The sequence below is a fragment of the Pezoporus wallicus genome, unplaced genomic scaffold, assembly GCF_028554395.1.
Source record: "Pezoporus wallicus isolate ANWC-B61680 ecotype Strahan unplaced genomic scaffold, APGP_CSIRO_Pwel_v1 contig_5879, whole genome shotgun sequence".
In the NCBI taxonomy this organism is placed as follows: Eukaryota; Metazoa; Chordata; class Aves; order Psittaciformes; family Psittacidae; genus Pezoporus; species Pezoporus wallicus.
The window spans coordinates 868874-892933 of NW_026637549.1; the positions used below are offsets into that span (position 1 = coordinate 868874).

The window sequence follows — 24060 nt, forward strand, 5'->3', positions numbered from 1 at the left end:
TATCAAAATAATATATTCGCCTGAAGCAATAAGAAGCAATAAAAGTAAGAGCTGGCAGTTATTGCTTACATTATAAAAATTTCAATCCAGAGAGTTCATTCAATTAGCAAAAGAATAAATTAGCTAAAAGGTACACTATGCAAAGTGTTTAATGTTGTGTTCATTTGGATTGTATTTGTGTTCAAGCCCAATAACAAGTAGTGACAGTGACAGGAATCCATTCTGCAGATCCTGCCATCTGGCACAGGATCCCTTGGAACAGTCACAGAACAACTGCTTAAGCTCCAGATGCTGTTGAAGGAGACACACTACCTCTGTAAGGGGTGTGGAGAGTAAAACACAGCCAGATGGGGGGTCCCTGGGCTGAAAGACATGCTCTCCCAAGAACAGCCTCTAGACTGGTAGCATCCAGGCTTTTTAGGTTTCACTTGACCAACACACCCATTCCAGACTGCCCCTGCTATGTACCAGTAGCCGTAACAGCTGAGTGGAAGCTTCCAGGCAGGGTTGAGAAAGTAAGGGAAATGAAGATAATTGACAGTAAATAATAAAGATAACAGGTAATTCCACTGCTGAACAGAGTAAAGAAAGGGACTGTTTGCTTACAAAAGGGACACTGCTGCAGGTGAAAATAAGGAAAAGACTATTATATATACTGAAAAGACAAAAGGAAAGGAGAAGATTGCCTGGCAAGACAGGTGGGCAGCTGTTGTAGGGAGGGAAAGAATTGCCTGCTGCTTTCCAGTGCAGGAGGGACAGATAGCTAAAGCCAAGGCTTAGGAAGGGCTGGGTTAATATTTTAACCCAAGGAGCCCAGGAAAATAATAGCTCCTTGGTTTTCCTAAATTCAATCTTCACCAAGTAGGGCAACACAGTAAGATCAGATCAATACAATGATGCAGTTTCTGCTGAAGACCTTGCAATTACACAATATATTTTGGGGATTTTCCTTCTGACTAGTTCCAATCTGAGCCCCAAATCACACAGTTCAAAGGAAAGCTATCCCATAAATCTTTGGTATCCAAAGAGAAGATATTTCAACTGGATACTCTGGGAAGCACTTGATCATCCTTCTGTCAGTCACACATAGTAATGCTAGGTGGAAGGGGCAGTGACATGCATCGCCCTTATAAGCCTTATATATGGAGTCAAGCCTTATTTCTGTGTCTCCTACTGTTTCTGGTCTGTGACTTTCTGTCCTTCCTTAAACAAAAGTGCCACCATAAAGTATTTGGGGGTTTCCTATCCATTCTGACCCTGTACCACGACTTTGCTAGTAACCAATACAGAAAGAAATGTGGCCCTACTCCTCCACCCACGGTAGCCACTCCGTTATTTTACTGTAGATTAACTTACTTCAGATTTTGTGACGGCACTTTAGTCTGAGGAGGGACCACCTTTTAGGAGTCTCTAGCACCACTGCTGCTTTGCCTCTAGCCCCATACCAACTAGAGGTGCCAGAAACTCTGCATGGGGCAGCATCATCCTGGGACATGAGATGAAGCGCACAGCACACACAGAACTTTTGGATACAGAGACACATTCAAAGCCTTCCGCCATGAGCTGGCATGATGATTTCACCATACTCAAATTTCAGGTGCCTATAATTGTGTTCAATTACAGTGGGCTAGTCCAGGGTGGGCAAAGTCATAATCATACAATCATAGAATAGTTAGGGTTGGAAAGGACCTTGAGATCATCAAGTTCCAACCCCCCTGACATGGGCAGAGACACTTCACAGTAAACCATGTCACCCAAGGCTCTGTCAACCCGGCCTTGAACACCGCCAGGGATGGAGCATTCACAACTTTGCTGGGCAACCCATTCCAGCGCCTCACCACCCTTAAAGAACTTCTTCCTTATATCCAATCTAAACTTCCCCTGTTTAAGTTTTAACACGTTACCCCTTGTCCTATCACTACAGTCCCTAATGAAGAGTCCCTCCCCAGCATCCCTATAAGGCCCCCTTCAGATACTGGAAGGCTGCTATGAGGTCTCCACGCAGCCTTCTCTTCTCCAGGCTGAACAGCCCCAACTTTCTCAGCCTGTCTTTGTACAGGAGGTGCTCCAGTCCCCTGAGCACCCTCGTGGCCCTTCTCTGGACTTGTTCCAACAGTTCCATGTCCTTCTTATGTTGAGGACACCAGAACTGCATACAATACTCCAAGTGAGGTCTCACGAGTGCAGAGTAGAGGAGCAGGATCACCTCCTCCGACCTGCTGGTCATGCTTCTTTTGATGTAGCCCAGGATCAAGACCACTGGGGGCATTTTGCAAACCATGTTCTTTAAAGAGTGTGTACATAACTCTATATGGAGAATATCCTTTCCTTACATGAAGCAATATGATAAGAGGTCTGGAAACTAGAGAGGTTCACACTACTCAGGAAAACTCCAGTGAAATTTGTACTTGAGGGACAGTGTTCACCACCACTGAAATCAATGGCAAAGTCCATGAGGTTTTGTCTTATGATGGTATGTGCAGAACGTTTTGTCTTGTGATGGTATGGGCAGAACATTTTGTATCTTCCACATGCAGTAATACAATATATTTTAACTCCAGAGAGGTTCCCTTTGTTATACTAAAGTTAGAACTTCACAAAAAGCAAAAAAAGAGGCCAAAATACTGTTAAGACACTTAACATCTGTCAACTATGCTAATGTACTGCAATGATACTACCAGTATATTATTTTGGTAAGACCCATCTGGGGCTCCACTCTCTACTCAAGTGGCTTGAAAGCATGAATATTTTGCCAGCCTAATGCAGCAATGAATAACTAAAAAGCTTCTCCAAACTCTGTTCTGATGTACCACAGTGCAAAACGAGAATTTTGCAGTAAAATGTCCAGGAAATATTATCCATGATTCTTAAGGGAGGAGCTTCTTATTCTTGCAAGTTTTAGCAAACATGTATATTTATTTTAATGGATTTGGGTTTCAAATTTTACTTTGCAATTTTAAAGGAATAAATATCCCTGCCATTGCTTTATTTCACCTTTATAATCTTGCATTAGAATGTTGTCAGCATTAATAACAAGCTCTTCATTGTCTTTCAAATTAAGAATTTTACTTTGCTAATCTTAATTTTTACAGTATTATTAACGAGCCTGCAAGAACAGCAGTTTTTCCTGTCCAGTAGGGTATACCAGCATCATTGCAAAACTCAGTTAACTGACACTGGGGCTTTTTTGACCTTAATTATTTTTTCCTCAGCATCTCAGATAATAACTGGGTCTCCACGGAACATCTTCATCAGTCACTGAGAAACGCTTTTTAACACGCATATGCAGTGAAATATGATGAGTAGTCTGGCACAATCATTTGCATAATTGAGTAGCTGTTATAAATTCTATTTTCTTAAATAGAAGCATAAAACTAGAGGAAGTCTTGCAGTTCAGACTCTTGCTCCCGAACTATCTACAAACAAGATTGCTGAAAAATTGTACCATTCCTATGGCAGCATGGATTGTAACACTAAATAAACCCTGCTTCTCACAACCAAACAGCAGACAAACTCTCTGCTCTCCTAGCATGCCTCAGGCTTCTACCTAGTCTACTTTAGTTTCAGCTTTCTTGACTATAAATGATGCAAACCCACACTGTTTATATACAGATATATACATGTAGAATAAGGTCCCAAATAAAAATCATACAAGGTAAAAAAACCAACACACCAACCAACCAAAAAAAAAAACCCAAAACCCAAACCAAAAAAAAAAAAACCCAAAACCAACAAAACACCAAAACTGCCACCATTCGGCCTAAAAGCTCAGCATGAGGTAGAACCTTTCACCTATTCCAAGCTTAAGATGAAGAATTCCTCACCACTTTTTCTTTCTTTCAAATCTGATCCTGTGTTCACTCCTCCCAGATCTTCTTACAAAAGATGACAGAGAGATTAAGATCTGTATCTCCAGATCTGGCCAGACACAGCATTCCCTAGAATGTGTTCTCCCACACATAGCACAGCATCAGTGGTCCTGTCATCAATTGCAGATGCAGAAAAAGAATATAAATATACTCATTTCTAAGCCTCAGAGCTTGTTGATACTTGAAAAGACATAAAACACTTTGTGAGTATCTCATTGCATTCACTTACAATGAAAGCATTAATAATTCCAATAGTATATATAAACAGCTATGCAGGAGGCTATTTATCTATCCTGGGGTATGGAAAGGGAAAACTAATAGCATGAACAGTTTAAAAACTCTGAGAGGCACAATAAACTTAAAAGCTACAAAACACTGTTGGAGAAAAATATGGAATCACACTAAGATCTTGTGAACTAAAGCTGTGAATCCATATGCATTCCACTCCTCCATGGATACTCACCCCGGGCTACTATTTTTCTGAAAGTGAGTGTCTGTGTAGATATTTACAAATTAGCTTCACTCGATTTTCAAAAACTGCTATTCATCACTGCATCGTGTTTTAAATGAGGGCAAAGAAGCTGAAATGCTTCAGCTGAAGCCACTATTTGCTAACTTGATACTGATGTTGATTCCAGGGTGCAGAAAAGCCCAGAAGTTAAGGTTCATGGTATGCCAGTTTCACGAGAATTTTGAAGAGGACACTATTTTCTTCCTGACTTTTAAAACTCCTTTCTGCTACTTGCATTTTTACTAGAGCTCTTTCTTCCTCTTTGCCTATACTAAAAACATTTCATCCTTGTTTCTTCTCTTCTGCAAGATGCTGATAATTTGTAGTAAGTGGGAAAGATGGAATAGCTGGAAGACAATCCGTATTGCTGGTACTTTTATTTGTATGAAACAGTTTCAGCAAAAAAGGAGTAGCTTGCAGGTGCTCCCATTTCCCCTTCATTATGCCATGATAAACAGACACTGTTAAGAATAATATCTGAGCCATCTAGGAAATAACTACTGTTTGGAAAGTGAGACATTCAATCCATTTAAAAAATATATGAACACACCATGTTTCTTCCATATAGTGTACACTTGTAACTCTTGGTAGGCCTTGAGTGTTCCTGCACGCATGAGCACGCGTAGGAATGTCTTGTTACAAAATAAACATTACAAACTTGGGTAATAAATATATAATTATCACCTGGATAAAATCAGATGCCTAAAATCCTATTGCCTCCAAGTATAATTATACTAATAAAAATATTGCTGACTGATGAATAGATGTACTATTTATGCTACAGGGATTGCAAATCAATGCTTTTTTTATACTCAGGCACTCAAAACAATCCAGATTGCACTGGTATATATTATATATATATATATATATATATATATATGTATATATATACACCTGGTATATATCTGGTATAGATTATAAACCTGCACTGGTACATAAAATAATTCACCTCTGGACTGTAGTGAATAATCCTCCTGGCTTTCTCCTCCTGTATTATCTATTTCCTATGATTTATGTTATTGTTATGCTAATAAATTAATGAATTCAAGATAATACTTGGTCTTTACTGGATAAAATGTGTTTATATAAAATGCACATTCATTGTCCTTTAAGATACCTTTCATATGTAGTAAAACATTGTCGCAGTAGATTAGAGCAAATATTTCCAAACATGTCTACAAAGCACAAGCCTCAGAAACCTCCTATCTTATTTTAAAATCATATCTTTAATCTTATTTTGCTCACTATATCCCTGGAGTGAATATTAAAAAGAAGGCCTATTTTACAGTTGCCAAGTGGGGATAGATCATCTGAACTGCAAATTTAAATTTAAATGCCTTAGATCTTCTAGAAAGATTAAAAATGTGAGCAGTATTTTCATCTATATTTATGAAGTACTTATTGATAGAGTTTCCAAATTCTGTCAGTAGGGGTAGAAGAGCCTTTTCCCATTCAGAGATTGTGAGGATTTTGCAGTGCCTTCCCTTTTCTCAGCAGAAGAGTTATAGGCAGTGGTCTACACTCAGTTGAGCCAACTCATAATTAATTTTATATTAGATCACTTTTTGAGAAAATAAGAGAGGAAATATACCGTTAACTATATCCATTTTTTATTTTAAAATACAAGGATTTGCTCAAATGTAAGAACTCAAATAATTAAGGTTTCTCTTTGATGCTTATTTCAGGATACCTCTGCATAAACCATTTTAACACTATATGATTATTCATTTTTTTAGCCCACAAGATTCATTGGGAATAGCACTGACAAGTGCTGCAGACCACTAGGACTCATAAAATGATTGTGGATTGGTGATCAACTGGGTCTATGCCATAAAAAGTTAAGTTCCTTGCTGAAGCTCTGCTCCCAGACTTTTTTCTTTTTGTCTCTTGCAGTGTTCACTTCTGTCTTGCCTTCTTTCTCCCTCTCCAATTAAAATGTCTGGTTTACCTTTATCCTCTCTTGGAAGCATACCAGGTGCCCAAGCTGAAGGGAACTGTGAGCATACAAAAATCATTCTACCCCATCTCAGCTATTACACATTGTACAACAGCACCAAATGGGTGCAATGACCTGCAATGAGTTCTACAGAGTAAAAAGAAAAAAAAAAAAAAAAATAAATGAAACAAAGCCTGTGTGGGGTCTATTCAAAGCTTTGTGGAAGTGACAGCCTTCCACAGCAAAAGCTGGAACCCAGGAACAACAAACCATGAAGAGTACAGAGAAATGTCTGCAAATTTCAGGGCTATTGCTTTCACTAGCACCAACAGCACATGTACAAGAGAGAATATTTATATAGCTGCATTACTTGTCTAAATCTGGGTTAATGCTTACAAAAAAAGAGAAAGATATTCCTGATATTATGTTGACCCTCCCTACTAGGATTCAGCTTATCTTTCTCATTAAAGAAAATGGGGAAAGAAGACTTTAAAATAAAATCGAATTCATTTATTGTACCTTCCAATCTCAGCTTAGCTCATGGCTCAGACTGGAAGGAGTCTCCACCAGCACAGACTCTTTCAAGGATCCCTATGAGGGGACAGAAGCTAGGACACTTCATAGCGGCTGCAAAGGTGGTGGTGATAGTCTGATAGATAAGAAAGTATGCCTAATGAACATAAAACCAGGGTTTTTCTCACTTTTCACAAAACACAATGTTAGGACAGGGCCTACAAGCATTTGCTAAGTAAGTGAAATAAACCACACAGTGCAAATCACACTGCATACAGTAAATTTCCTTTCATCTGCTAAGAGAACTATACAAGTAACAACATTCCTTTCTTAACTAGAGAACCCTCATTATGCATAGCCAAGAGTTTTCCCAATCTTACTCAACAAAAGCATTCTATGTTAAAGTGAGAAAGCTTTGGGTCAGTTTTACATTCATCTCCTACTTGCCTCTGAGCTACTCTGCCTGATGTTCCTGTCCTGTGTGAATCTGGTCTTTTACATCTCTAATTAACCTGTCAAGCAGTATCTTAAGTGCAGCTACCCTGCTTCTAGAAAACACTTCTAACTTGCAACTTTTGCATATTTACAGCATGTGGATAACCACCCCCACTTTAAAAAACACTCATACAAGCATTCTGTATAATTTCTTACACATTTTCCAGTGTCTACATCAAATATAGAATATTGATGATCGCTGAAAAAAAAAACAAACCCACTTTGATGTTTTCACCAGTGTTATTACTTTTTTAGGAAAAACTTACTGAAAAATACATTTCCTATTCCATTACTTTGTGAAGAAAAAGCTTAGGTCTGCCCTGTTATAGCAATTTAGTCTGTGATGGGCTTTGATCTGAGGCAAGAGTGAACATCATTTTCAAAAAGCAACATGAAGAAAGAACTTGACTTATGAAATAAGATGTAACGGAACATTGGTGTGATTTAGGCAGACAACTGGTGGTGAAAATGGTCGCTTTTCAATAATAAACCTGAATGCTTCTATGTGTGTGTTTTGAAAAGATACTGCTTATATCCCACTTAACCAAGAACATGTAGGCGGTAATTAGGCACTGAGCCAGTAAGCCTCCAAGCAGTTTCTCTTAATGCTGTAACATTAATTAGTACAAAATACGTCCTTGCTGAATAGATGCAGAGAATGGCCTAATTCATACCAGAAAGAATTAGAAGAGGAAAAAATAACCAGAGCTAATTACATAACATTTTTTTTGTTAAGCAGTGAAAACCTGAAATAGAAGGGCAAACAAAACATGAGCTACATCAAGTCACCTATGCAAAATGAATAAAGGTACTAAAATCAACATAGAAGGAAAGCAGACAGTAACATCTCTTAAAGGAATACTTTTGTATGTAGAGTGGAAGTGGCTGTATGATCATTTTTTCTGTCTCTATTTTCTAACTGTCTATATATGCAGAAGAAGAAAATAGCCACTGATTTTGTTCAGCACTGAACAGTCAAATCCATCTCTTTCTGAAACAGACCCATTTCAAGCTCTTACAGACAGTAACAAGGAGCTGTTGGCACATGAAGTCATACCTCTACTTTCACTAGACATATAAGCCCTGTTCACAACAGAAGCATCACTACAGCTAACAGAACCAACAGCTCTCATGCGTTCGATACTGCTGTGTCTGACATGCAACTTGACTACGAAAAGCTCTATCAGAATAATAAGAAACTTTCTGCAGCTACTTTCTTACACCACTGAATGTTATTGCCACTCTTATTCTTGGGATGAACTATTTCAGTAAGGAGATTATATTGTTTATGAAAATTAATTTATCCAAGTGATAGGAATCCATGATTTTCTAATTAATGTCTGCAAAAGTAGGGTGGTAAGGTATCTTATAGCAAAACTTTGACCAAAGGAAGAGATGGAATTAATGAAAAAGAGGATATCACCTGAGTTCCCTGGGCCAATTGTTCAATAAGGTCTAGGAAATTAATCTTAAATTGTTCAATAAGCTTGAGGAAACAATGCAATTAACATTTGTTGGATAATTCCAGATAGTGAAATGGAGTTCTCAATCGTCAGGGAAAACAAAACAAAATAAAACAAATATCAAGTCACCTAAGCTGTCACTAGAATGTTAAGCTGAGGGGCTGCAACTACAGACACTTAAACTGTTATCTTTTCCAAATTTTGCATCTTTTGCAAAATTTATGCGAGATTTGCAATACTGTAACATTTGCCTTCTCTTCCTGTGAGACACCAGTAAGAATTCACAGTAAGTTAAACAGCAAAATCTTAAATCTCCTTGATGCAATAAATGCATGGTTAGCTGTTACTTGGTAACACAGGTAACTACTTAAAATTAGTTTTAGAGTAAACTTTAATAAGTGGAATTTTGACATAGAAACAAACATGTTTAATGGAACTTCAGAAGCTCCCAAACAGTGCAGTAAATCACCCCAAAACATTCTGAAGCTTTATAAACAAACTCATCTCCTCTTCAAAATATTTAAAAACAGGAACTGCAGAAGACATGTTATATAATTCCATTTAAAAAAACTCTCCATGCTACTTCTTGTAGAGAAATTCTAGTTAAAATTATTCTCACAGAAAGATGGCATAGAAACAATACTGCCACTTTCAATATAAATTTCAAACAAGGATTTAGTGTGGCTTTATGTGAATTGGCTTAAGATTTACTTTTGAGTTCCACTGTATCATGAAACACATCAGGGCAAACTACCTTTAGAACACCTGAGTCAGATATATAAGGCACTGACAAAACTTTCCTTTAAATCAGGCACATAAGAAGGACCAAGCAGAGACTGCTGTGCAGAAGCAGGTTTTCACCAGCAAACTCTTAATAATAATCTAGCAGTTAAGTCCTGTTGCAGAAAGTTTGGGGGAAAAAAGCCCAAACCTTTCTAAAGCTGCTGAAGGTTTATTCTCAGTTCAAAACTAAGCTAAGCTGGTATCACTTACAGACTGTAACTCTGAGCATATCCATTAGTTTAAAAGCAATTACTCCCACCGAAACTTCAAATTCACTCACCAGAAGTAAAGAGTTTCCGAACTGCACACCTATCACAGTATCAGAGTAATTATAACTGATCACCCACTCTGCACACACAGAACACAGCATGGTTTGTATCAGGACAAACCTGCCCAGCCAGAGATGAAGTGTGGAATCCAAGAAGTGACCACAGCCTTACATGGGTCTCCCATGATGACCAACCTAAAATCATGCTCTGTTTAGAGTTTCATGTACTTCACCCTCTCCTGTGGGATCAAACACATGTATAAAAATTTACTAGATTATACATACAGCATTAAGAATTTTCCTTACCTACCTTTGTGTTCCTGAAAATGTGCCTGTAATAAAGTATTGGCTGGTACACTAAGCTTCACCTAGGGATGTATTTTCAGCTCAGCTTAATAAAATCAACAGGCAGCTTGAAAAAATACGTCAAGAAAATTGTTTCCTATCCTAAAACACCTCTCCTCATAGGCCCTCATTCCCTAATGGGATTTTAATAATATTACAAGTGTAGATAATAAAACTTAAAGAATATTTTTAGCATAAAACATTTTATCTACAGCAAACACAGTATGCTTCACTGGCATAATTTTGAAATTCTCTGAATTCAAACTTTTCACTGGAAACTCTTTCCATTCAGATTTTCATGTAACTAGACCCTTCATACCAACCACTGTTGAACATGTTCTCAAAATCAAAATCAGCAAGGTTTATCTGGAGTACTGTGCATTTATTTGAACTTCAGTATTTCAGTCTCTTTGCAGAAATGTAATTATTTTAGGCTGTAATCTTTTCAGCATGTTAATTATTTGTCAGGAAGTAAAATAACAGTAACGTTGTCTAATGCAAGCATCTGGAGCATTCTATGGATGTTTTTATGGATGTCAAACTTTGAAGTATCAATAACCTTTGCTTCAATTTTTCTTCTGCCCAAACACAAAGTACCAAGGGCAGTCCTCCTCAGCTACTGCCACTGCTTTTAGAAACAGAATTCAGGATGCTTCATCTCTGCTCTGGGTTACTGTCTCATGTTTCGCTCAGTTATCCCATACTTCACATAACAAGGACTTAAACCTCCAAAAGTTATGTCACTGTGTAACATATCCATCTAGTAGAGGAGGCGGGAAAATGTTCAAAATTAACTTTCTTACCTACAGAAAAAGGAACAGGTGCACACTACGAGGAGCCAGGACGAGAAATGGATCTTCACCCTGATCCAGACAGGGTGGTCCTTGAAAGAAGTAGTTTACCTTTTACAGAAGGAACTAACTTCCCCTCTTCCTCCACCAGCAGAATCAGAAGGGGAAGGAAGGTTGCTTTCAGCTTCAGAGGAAAAGGCACATGCTGTCCCTTTTGACAACACCAACAGTATTAGTTCACAAGCTCCATGAGCTCGTAATGATAGCACTGCCATAATTCCATGAACTAATCTTTGTGCCTGCGCGCTGCAAGCACAGAGCACACTTTGAGGACACAAATCAAAAGCTTAACTATGGAACTGGTATCTGATCTGGTCAAAGGAAAGCTCTGTGAAGGCATTTTACCTTATTTTGGATAATGAAAGATCTCAGAGAACAGGGAGCAGTTTCTAAAATTCCACAGCTCAGGGAATGAGTGGTCTCAGGGAGTGAGTTTGCGTGTAGTCTTTGTTACAAAGCGTACTTCATTTTACTGCTGTCATTTAAGTAGAGATTAAGTAGAGATATTAAGTAGAGACAGAGACATTATCTCTGTCTCTCAGATGTTTTGCTGAAAATGTTGCCCACAAAAATTCAGCACCTGGTCTGACAGATCGAAGCACGGAACACTGGAATTAAATACACAAGTGAGAGATATTTGAGTACATTTCTACATGAGAATAAAAAAAAACTGAGTCAGGGAAAAAGCTGAAGGCAGAGGCTCTGCAAAAATGAGCATTTGTGTTGCTGCCAGTACCACACAGGTTGACTCAAACTCAAATGTAAACAACCCAATTTTTAAAAAGATTCTGCTTGGTGGAAACTTCAGAGATCAAAACAGTTATAAATCAAGTGGATTTATTTATGCACACTGTGAAATAATGTGCTCTGCCTCTCAATAGAAAGTATGACTTTCTGAGCTAGTGGAAAATGACACTGTAAGGCTTGGAACCTAGTTACAATATTACTTAGGAGGATGAATAAAAATTGGCTTAGGAAAACAACAGCTCAAAGAATGTTTTAAAATCAAACATAATTAGCTCAGATTACAAATGCTGGAAATTCTATAATGGTGACATTTTCCTGTCACCATTTTAATCCAAGCATACGATGGGAAAATAACTTTCAGAAGACACTTCACAACAAGATTCAGATGAAAATAACTACCCAGTGGCAGTTTCCTATGATCGACATGTCTCTCTGCATTACAGTATTTTTTCATAAAGTATAAAAATACCTCATTCTACCTCTGTTAATCCTAAATTCATGCTTTTCCATGTCTTCAGAGACTTTTCACAGCAGAGTTAAATTCAACTTCAAACACTACACATCTTACAGTATCAAAATACGAGCATATCTGCATACCAAGATGTTCCAAAACATATTTAGATGAAAGCCAGCAGAAATATTTTGAGACTTAACACTAGCAAGATAAAAATGCCACAAGATTTGCTACTGTTATCTTTAAATGTTAAAAAGTAAATAGCTCTCAGCAACCAGAGGCAAGCAGCAGAAGGTACTTAGAGATTGTTCTGGCCTTACCTTAGTAAGGATAACACATGTATTGGCTGTAAGCAAATTTGCTTGTCTCTTGCTTGGTGGTTGGTGTGATTAGATGCTCAAGACCTTGCAGCAAGGTCTGTGAACTGCTTAGTCTGAATATGGGTAAGCAATGCTGAAGGAGCAAAAGCATACTTTCACCTCTGCATGCAGTAATTGAATAGGTAATGTGAGGCAAACGGCCAGATGAGAAACCATGGCTGAGAGAGACAAGACAGCACACTAGGTGCTCTTCATAGACATCAGGAGAGCTTGCATATGAATGTACTCTAAACATTTCTCTATAAAGACAAGAGATACACAGGAAATTAAAACAATACCCACATAGTAAAAAGAAACACTTACTGAAGCTGAAAGGTGGTCAGTATGCAACAAAATATGCTGTGCTAGTAATCTCAAAAGGGGAGATTCAGCTATGTCATGAGGTTGTGAATGAAGAAAGAAAAAGGCCTGTCTAGACAAGACAAAATTCACAAACATCTGCTGAATAACAAATCCAGGGTGACAGGCCTCAGTAGGAGCAGAATAATCCACAGAAGTACAGGACAATAAAGACAAAGCATAAAAAGGAAGAAGATAGTAGAGGAGAAACAGAACCAAAGGATTGGTTTCCTATTCCAGTAACCAGAAAAGAAACAGGTCAAAATATACGAAATCTTGCAACAAGAATCAGGTAGTGCAGCTATAAGAACAGTCAAGATCCTGCTTCTGAAAGATCCATGATCAAAAGCCAAAGAAAAAAAAAGGGCATCGTCACAGACTGAGACAAAAAACAGAACAGATAACAGATGAAGGGGTGAGGATAAGGTACTAGGAAAATCAAACTAACACATGAAGAAATGATGTTTTGTATTAGATTTTGTATTTAGCATATAAAATGGATCAAAGCTAAGGAAGAGCCTGGATTATACACACTAAATATAAAATGACAAAGGGACAGAAATGAAAACTACATAACAACAAATTGAGGAAACTTGTTAAAAAGAAGGTAAATGAGCACCTAAGAGAAAATCCTCGCAGGAAATACGGAAGCTTGCCAGGATGACCATATTGAAAGCATAAAGCCAATGGATGTTGCCAGAGAGCCCGTAGGGCCAATGGATGATCAGTGTGTACAGTGAATGCAAGGAAACTAAATTAATTCTTTTAATTAGTGTAGGGAAATTCATATGCTGGATCCCTCTTTGTTAACAAACAAATAACATGTAAAACTGCAACTACTATAGAAGCGGTATGGAAGAAATTAAAGAAAGGAATTTAACAAATCCTCAGGACTGACTATATGGCATTCACCCAACAGTTCTGAAGCTCGGTTCCTAACAGTGGTGCATAAACTCTAGTTTAAAAATTGCCTTAGTGGCCATGGATAGACTGGATAGTAGTAATTGTCAATTTAAAACAAGAAAAATCTGGCAAAATACAAAGACTACAGAAGAAAATGCCATACACCTTTATCAGGCAATTTAACATAAAATTAAATAGTGGATAGTAATAGCAAAGAGGAAGTTAAAGATGATGGTAGTGTCAACGGCTGTTTCTTTTTTGCAGTTTTACTGGATTTCTTTGAAGGAATGGGTGACAGTTGACTGAAAGTTTTAGAAAGCCCAGTAAATTCAACAAAATTCTTTGCCAAAGGTTTTTAAGAAAAATAAGGTGCCATGATGTAAGACAGAAGTCCTGACATAGATAAATACTTACTCAAAAGACAAAATGGAGAGCATAGAAGTAAATGGTCAGTTCTCAAGAGTAGGACCTGCATAAATCAGATGGGATCTGCTATAGGATCTGTGTTGTTCAACACATTCATAAATGAACCAGAAAAATGAGCAAGCAATAATATGACTTTGCTTATGATATGAAGTTCATTAGGGTACTGCTGACTGAAATGCAAAGAAACCATTATAAACTGAGTAACTAGGCAATAAAATGGAAAATGAAATTTACTATAAATGAATGTAAAATAATGCATATGTATTTCACAATTTAAATGATGGGATCTCAGCAGACCATTGCTGCTCAGAAGCAAGACCCTGTGATTAGGACATTAATTTTTGAAGAACCATCCCTTTCTGTTTTCTAGTCTACATAGTTTTTCGTTAGGGGATGCAGCTGATGATGAAAGTTTACATGGACCTCAGAGGTCTAGACAAGAGCATATAAGAGAAATCTTTTAGGGCTAATACTTCCATAGCAAACAGCTCTGGCTCAGGAAACAAGTTAAAAATAATTGAGTATAGGGAGAGAATGGGAGTGCCATATATGCTTGCCCTGATCTGATTCTCTCCTCAGCATTTCCTTACAGATACTCTTGGACACAAGATAATGGCCTAGAAAAACTTCTGATCTGATCTGTTATGGCCATCTTTGATAGTAATACATTGTAGCATAATAAAGCCCACCCCAAAAAAGAAACCCAAACCTGGGATGCATCAAGGCAGACATTTCCAGGTAAGGCAGGTGGATGATATAGTTGTATAAATCTTAAAAGTGTTTAAGTGCACAAAGGAGCTAGGATAGACAGGGTATTATACAAAGGGAGGATGGAAGAGCTTGAATTGTTTTATAAAGATTATTCTGAGAAGTATATGACTGCACTGTGAATAATAAAGCGTGAATAGCAAAGGTAAGGTAAGGATCATCTTTCATTCAATGAAAAATCTTGGTGCAGTCTAGTATAACAAAAGAAAGTAAATGGGGGCTGGATTAATTCACATTTCTTAAACCTCAGAATCAAAAAGAGAAGCAGTCTCATTTGAACACAATGAGAATACACAGTGAGAAATATCTAGAGTAACAAAAGCAGGTTTATAATTTCTTAGTGTTTCAGTTATGAGAAAACAGACTTTATTTTTAATAAACTAAAAAGTTTCTGATTTTCTGATATTTTCAATCCAAAATGTCTGTTATGTTTTATTTTGATCTTCCCAAACAATTTTTAAAAGTTCACTGGGACCTGATGGCTGGGCTGTGATTGGGGAATAAATGGCATTTTTCGTTCTTAATATCATGGGGCTTTTGTCATAAAGTGCAATATCAAATTTTTATATACTCCAGCACCGCGCATGTTGCATAATGGATGACTTTCATATGAACAACCTGATATAAGCAACAAATATTTGGGGTTTAGTATCTCAAATGCATTCAAAAACCTCAAGTACTGCTTCCAACCCTTGTAAAGAAATCCCCCAAAGTCAGCCTGGGGCTGGATGACTTCACTTCTGTTTGTAAACAGCAGGAGAGGGTGAAAATGCAAATTAATACTCCAAATATAGCTTTGATGGCCACTGCCTCTGCTGCACAAATTTTAGGAGCTACCATAACTTGAGGACTGCAGGACAAGCCATAGAATAGTTTCAGTTACTAACAATGGGGATATCTCCCTGTGTTTTACGGGCTGAAGAACTCTGTAGATTTTTCTGGTAAGACAGTGATGAAAATGTCCTAAAAATGCACAACTGGTATCTTTAACATTGGATGCAAGTAAATTAATGAAGCAGAAAGTACCGATCTTTGCCAGCAGAAACCCTGAACAGTTCGTTACATAGCTTTGCTGTATGATTAATACAAAACCTATATGGCAGTAAAAAACACATCTTTCAGAGAATATATCCCAACAGTAAAATACTAATCAACGTTTATATTACCAGCCAAACTAGCACTGAGTCGATAAATTGTTTCAGAGCTGTTTAATACTTCAGCTATGAAACTAAACTTTGCACTGAAACTGGAAAAAGTTATCTGCACTAAAAAAGTGCATCCAAAATCCAAAAGATAATTAGGAAACTAACATCAGAACAAATGCCTCTTAAGCACACACAACAATTTTAGTAAGCTTCCTTCTTACTGTTGTTTTACGTATTCAACAGCTAAGCTGGAAAAAACCCAGATGTACTCTGTACTATATGTACTTCGGTTACCTGCTAAATGACACTTCTGGGGGACAGCATGTAAGCAAGGCGAGAAGACTAATTTTTGATGCCCAGTAAAAGAGTTAAACAGTAAAAGAGTGCAAGCGCTGCTTTAAGTCAAGAATTGCAGCACTAACAATTCTAAAGTGCAACTGTCCATAAACAGATATAATGGACTTCACAGGTTTCTGTCAGGCAACCTAGCAATTGAAAAAAAGAAGTTAAAAGCAGTTTGTTTGCAAACAAAACCTTGTGTCAAAATCCTTTCATCCTAAATGTTTGTTTCCATTAGAGATAGCAGGTCAACATCAAAGCTTTCATAAGATGGAAAAAAAAAAAAAAGTCAGAATAACTGATACTAACAGATTTGAAGATGAAACTCTGATTTGATGCTCATCGTATTTGTTTTTGCAAGTGGTTCCAATTCAGTGTTTCTTATCACACTGAAGTATCTAGCATACTTAATACACACAAACTTTTGTTTTTGCTGTATTGTATATTACATATTTTTCTTTCCTCTAGAGCTCAGCATTTCACCTTTAATCCACTTGTTCCCCAAAATTCCACTCCATACTATTATTTTATACAATTAAAATATCCACAAAGCTAACAACTGGCAACTTTCATTGACTAACATCTCCAGAATGGCTGAACTGGCTATAAAAGCAAGGAAGTTTAAAGACTATTTTATGAAGACATGACTTTTAAGATAAGTCTACATGCCTTAATCATTTTGGCTGACAAGGTGGTGGGAGAACTCTGATTTCTCCAATTATAAGTTCAATAGCTGAAATAAGTTTAAAAAGGTCATGTATAAAAGGCATAAAACATTAATCTCATCATTTTCTGTGCAGCTTGATAAACTCCTAGAAGCTGTAATAGCAGAGACAAATTAAGCAACTTTCTGACCTTTCTCTGATACAAACCTTTACAGTTATTTAATGAAAATCCCAAAGGTTACCAATTATTTTTCTAAAAAAGCTCATCTCCCTCTTACTGGGAATTTGGTACTGCATTGCAAAATTACTTTGTGGAAACACTTATTTGAGTACCTTTAGTACAAAACTGCACAGTTGTAACAAACCCACTAATTTATTTCTTGTTTTGGCTTGGGGAGGAAGAGGACTTGAGGGGAAACAAGGTAAAACAAGTGAGAGAGAACAACAGAGGCAGAAAGCGAGAGAAAATAAGCAAGTAAGAGCACATATGTATGCATTCAAGGTAGACACACTAAAACCCTGAAAAAAATAAGAACAATCATGTGTTGACCAATATAACCCAGTATCAGGCCTCAGTATATCCACTAAAATCAGAGGTAGTACAGGCACACAGCTGTGCAATGGTACACACTAAAGCATTTCAAGCAAAAGTGAGATTTCCAAGTTTTGTGTTAAATAATTTAATGCTCAGATATTTATGATCTTTCCTGACTCAAAGCCTAAAGTTTAACCAACATTTTGGTTAACTCGGAATTAATGTATTTTTTTTAATTGACTAATGTTTCAGAGATGTGACCTTCTTAACTTCTTGACATGTTTTGAATGGTACAAAATAGATGCCGAAGGCTGGTTTGATCAAACAGTTTTCAGTTCAAAATAAAAAGACACCTAGCCAGTTTACTATTTCCCTATATATTAAATAGCAGAAAAAAATATTCACATATAGAAGTGTTTCTTCGGAAGTACTCAGCTTTCTGTCTTTCAAATGTTATATTTAGAACTGATTTTCTGTAGTTAAGCAATATAAATATTTCACTGACAGAAATCTTAAGGGAACCTCCAACAATTTGGATACTAAGATGTAAAAATTATAGAAATATGTTGTGCTAACAGGCAGCTGTTCTCAACAGTGTGACTAAATCTATATTTAAAAAATGTGCTATTTTCATAAGTTCCTCTAAATGTGTTTTCATGTCAGCAAGTCTGACAGACAAAAAAATTCCGATGATCAAATCAACCAGATGGACCAATGTTTGTGATCATACACTTCCTGAATAACACCTGTTAAAATTTCCACACATTCACACAGTAAAACGTATGAATAAGCCACAACCTGTTGGACATTTCTAAACAAAATGAAAGACAAAACTATCAAGGAGGGTCACAAAATTATCTCCAATTGTTCGTGTGTGTGAGAACCCCATACTGACAGAACATACTGATTCTTCTCTGTGAATGCACAATCCTTTTAATCAAAGCAAATGACTATTTCAAATAATATTCACCCAACTGCAAAATTCAAACATGAAGATAAATATTGATGAAATTACTGAAGATCTAAAAATTGATCTATGCAAAATAACACCTATAAACTTTTAATTCCATGAATTATGCTGCCATCTTGGGGGGGGGGGGGGGGGGGGGCATTAAAAGGCGATATGGCCTTTTGTCCTTTATGAGAGATCTTACTATTTTTGTGTCAGCCATTTCCAAGGGAATGGGATAGTTTTATGTTTAAATTCTTGAGTATCAAGTTAATAGAACCCACAGTTCTGTATCTTTTATTCACTGAAAATTTCATAAAGAGTTACTTGTAGTTTTATTTTAGAAGTCAGTGTCTATAAACCTTTTTCATCGTGTCAGTTCTAACTATTTCAAAATATGCATGACTAATTACAAATGGTAGCAATAAGGAAGGATTAAACAGTGTCCAGTCTTCATAAATATCAGTCTCTGGTTTTACTGAATGACCAGTTGTCCTCTGTATTAATAAACTGATTTCTATGAGGTTACTCATGTAGAAAGTTTCAAACTGGATGTCACTTCCCTCTCTGTCACACACTGTGCAAGCAACATCACTCTGGCTCATCACTCATTTCCCCAATTTTCCTTGATGAAAGAGTGAATAGTCTACAGGATCATGATACTCAGAAGTTCAGTTTCTGGCTCTTGAAAATACTAGACAGTAATTATTTGGCATTAAGGACTTCTATGAATAGATGTAGGTTTCCAGATCCATTACAGTCTATTATGTTATTGCAATTGAAATCAAAAGTGTCATGTTGAGAAGAGAGAGGTCTCCAGGCAGCATCCCACTCATTCTAATCAGATTACAGTCATTTGACCAATTCTATGTTGATTATTAGATTGAGAAGCATGGAGGGGTCATGGAGAGTATGACTCATTTATTTTCTACAATTACAAAACTTTTAGTTTGTGATTTTACCTCATTTGCCCTTCAAGCTCCTTATCTCTACTACTGGTTGCCAAAATACTTTCTACTTTGCCACTTGGATGATCTCATTCAGGGGTGTGATCCCTGTTTTGAGAACCACTGCCTTAATGTCTGCACTTAATACTATTTTTAAGGGATCTTTGATGAAAAAGAAAGCTGTAAGCATTTACCTTTTTGGTCTACCAAGCCAGACAGAAAATATATTTAGCACTCGTTTCTTGAGCCATCAAGCATACTGTATATGGGCCTCTTGTATTCATAAAGTCTTAAAGAGTACAATAAATGCCCAGTATGTTTGCATTAGAAATCACCCACAGTTAGTTTCCTCCTAGTTTTAAGCAGCTTCGTAATTATTCTATCATATCATTTGTCTCTTATTAGAGTACAGACTCTGATTTTTCTGGCTGTCAGTGAATAGTTCCTTTACCTAAATCAAATAGCGATTTCAGAGGCAAAAGTATATGGGGCCACCTTACCCCAAGCAAGCCTTAGCACATACTTGCTGTTCTGACCCTAACATTCTGTCAGTGCCTTTCTGAAGTAGGATTATTTAAAATTAATATAGTTCTATAACCAAGATATATTAGTATTACTTAATATTTTAAGCTTTCTGTGACTTCCTATGTCCACCCATGCATGCTTTATTTTGGATGAGAATTGTTCCTTTTTATTCTCTGTGAAATGTAATAAACTTATTACTGAAATTTCTAGACCAAGATTTCATTATTGCAACCTTTACAAGCTTCTGAATATGCAGAAATGCTGCTTGTATTTTCGAAGTGTATTGACTAGTTTTTGTAATTGAGTCATAAGACATTATTTCAAAAGGAAAAATAGCATTAAACAGAGAAAATAGCATTTTTTAGAAAGCATTAATGTCATATTCAAGTATAAACCCATAAAACTACCTACCATATGCTTAAAGGCAGCAATGCATGTGTGTTTGTGAGGCCAAGGCCCATGCTCAGTATTATTCTATTGCTCAGAACACAGATCAATAACTACCGCATGCAGCTGAGATTCCCTCCCAAATCTTGTATTTTGAATTACATAAACCAATGCTTTAAGATTAATATATTTCCAGCCCTGCATGGATAAAATGTCTTGACATTACCTTTTGTATTCATTGTTTTTTTTTGCAATTCTTAACACCCCTTTTAAGAAAAACCTTGTTTAAGAATAATTTTGCTTTTTTTCTCCCTATTTTTAATTCACTTTGCTTATCACTTGTTTCCTTCAACTCATCTGAAACCCCCTTAAAAGCTAACTCTACAAGATCAGACTCTGGAATTTAGCAAATACTCCTTCCTCTCTGTGTTTTGAACACATAAACAATTTCTAAAAACATAGAAATGTAGGAACTGTTTTAAAAAAGAACTCTTTGAAAATATTTTCATGAGTGACATTTAAAACAACAATACCTTCAGGATGCAAACTATAGCTATTATGAAGTGGATCCAACCTTTCAATCAGTATCAGTAATCTGTATTCCATGCATGATGCTTATAAGCGAAATAATTATTTGTGTACAAGGTGTGAACAGGCACACATTTTGAGCAAATGGGAGGTACAAAGCAGGTTATTTATAAAGCACATTAACACCTTTTCCTTTAATTCTCCTGATTAGCTTCTTGGAGTATCAAATATTCACAGAAATACTTGATACCTCTTTCTATATACCAAATAAACACTGCATTTAAGAAATTAAAATGAAGACATACTTTGGGCTTCACATTTCCTCCGATACTGTCAAAAATGTACTCCTAGGTTCCAAAAATATTTCACTTCCACTTCCAAAGCCTAAAAACCAACTATGTATCTGCAACAATATTTATTTCAACAAATTCACTTTTCTAATGCAGAATCTTAAAAGAGGGCCTCCATATTGTTTTATAGTAACATATCATCATACTCACTTCATCATATAACCCTTCTAAATGTAAAATAACTTCACCTCAGCATTACCATGATCAGTTGTCTCAATGAATTCCTCATTCCTTACATTTTATCCCTGTTTGTATATATCAACTACATGTCTGGTAGCGATGATATAAACCTGTCAGCTAGTGGGAAGCTCTGTAAGGTAATCTGTCATCACTCTTTTCCTGAAATAAACTATAGCTTTCAGAGACCTCTGGAAAACAGATACTGACAGAAGTTATTGTGACAATGGGCTGAGTATCCTGCGTTACACAGCAGGTGCTTTCTGTGTTTCCACTTCCTATGGACCCCCCATCATCTGTATTCACCTTTCTATCCTCAAGCATGTAATTCACCTATGGATTCACCTGCTGGCTAATAGGTTGCCCTAAAAGAAAAATACCTAGGTGACCAAAATCATGCTTTGGAATTTAAAAAACAAAACCAAAACCAAAACAAACAAAAAAACACACAAAACCAAAAAACACAAACAAACCAAAACAACAACGACAAGAAAAAGGAAAAAAAAACCCCACAGAAAAAATAAACAACCAAAACTTTTGGAATATTCCTTTTCTTAATGAATTGCTTTTGTTCATAGTGCCCCCCCCCTTTTCTCCAGACAAGCAATAAAGTTTCAGTTTTATAATTTCTAGATTCATATGTCAAATCTTTCCATAGGTCTAGAAACGATTATGTTTTTTGCAGATCTACAACCAAAAGAAAACTTGATACATATATCACATATATACACATTGTCTGTATAACCTACTTGTCAATCATCTATCAAAACACGGATAAGCAGGAACTCAGGACTCTATTCCCATCTTTGTAAGCAAGACATGTTTTAAAGCCACTTTAAAACAAGATAGCTAGTAATTTACTTACTTTGTGAAGTGTTTGACTATATAATACTTCTTCCTTGCTAATAAAAGGTAACTCTGCCTGCAGTGATGTTACATAATCATTCTAGGTTTTTATTTTCAAAAAATAGAAGCAGCATTCTGCTACAATTCTTTCACCTCCAAGGATCAAGAATTTCATTCAGATCCCATACTGTTGTTACACATGCCTGTCATTCATAAGATGTTTGGTTGCCATAGTCACAAAAATCCACTGAAGATTAGAAAACTTTTTCCTTATTTTCCAGTCAGCTTTACTAACTGTTGTTTTCCACATTTGTATATTTGATCTATTTACATAAAAAAATCATATACACACCCAATTAAGTTTAAAAAAAAAAAAAAAACTATAGCTACACTAAAGCAATCTTTGCAACATTACCATGATAATGTGCCTCCTAGAACTACGTTTCAATAATAATTCAAATTATTTTTACCAAGGAAACCAGAATTCACTCTGGAAAAAAAATGGAGTTTGATAGTACCAGAGAAAAGATTGAAAACAACTGTATGCCCTTGTATGTCATACAAACAAGAGACAAACTAATGTCACACAATAGCATTATCTGTATTCTGTTGGCATCGTAAGTCTGCAAAAGCATAAACTGATAGGTATTGATAGTCATTGATCTCAATAAAGCCACAGAATTTGGAGGGAAAAATCAAGTCTTTGGTATACCAGAAGAAGGTATATAACTATAATCATTTTAAATCATTTAGATATAAACCCAAAAGCCTAAAAAAAAAAATCCTGAAGAAAAAACAGTCCAGATTACATTTATTCCTCTTTATCAAAATTTACATTGAATATCGAACTTCTCCCTTCCTGTTGACTAAGTTAAGAAGCTGCAAAGACTGTACCCGCACGGGAGGAAAAGGCAGCCCGCTTTTCATTTTGGCAGAACATGATTCCCAGGCAAAATGGTTTAACTAAATAAGTGTCAGTACAAAGGATGCTGGAGTGCTAACCCTTTGTGCCTCCAGCTGAGGCGATCTGCTGCTATTGCAGAGATCGACACTGTTTCAACACCTATATGCCATGCCCTTTCTGCCACCTGAATACCAAACACTGTTTTGATGAGGAACGTAAAATTCTGCAGAACCACTGATAAAATGTACTTTTACTATTTTTTAATTTTTTACTTTTTAATGCTGCAAAAAGCAAGTTTCAGAGCAGAAAAGCAAACAGAAAAAAGGACAGAACATTTTTGTGTGCTTCAAAAAATGTTTACCATTTATACCTCTCTAATCAAAACGCTTGCGTTTTTGCCCATAACTACAGGCTCTTCTGAATTTTGAACATGAACAGGCAAGTATCTTCAAAAAAAAAAACCTTTTTTCATGTCTTATTTATTTCCCTTTGATTTTGTTTTAAATGAAGATTCTATCATTAATCATATAAATCAGAAAAGACTATTTTCATGTAGAAAAAATTACATACCTTATATTGAAAAAGGATTCCATAAAGCAAAATATTTTTCTTTTTCACTTCCCTTGCAAATTTCTTGATCCTAGTTAGTTCTTCCATACCAATACTGCAAGAAGTATTTTCTGAAACACCCAAGTGCACCTTAAGAGGAAGA

The 24060-nt window shown here is 36.4% G+C and overlaps 1 protein-coding gene across 1 annotated transcript in view; it reads right to left on the bottom strand.

The window, feature by feature from the left end:
• CRPPA (CDP-L-ribitol pyrophosphorylase A) overlaps positions 1-24060 on the bottom strand; it is a 124020-nt gene that overhangs the window by 27472 nt on the left and 72488 nt on the right. The window contains exon 9 of the mRNA XM_057406187.1: positions 23919-24047. Coding sequence (XP_057262170.1) covers positions 23919-24047 — 129 coding nt within the window. The remainder of the gene's footprint in view (positions 1-23918; positions 24048-24060) is intronic.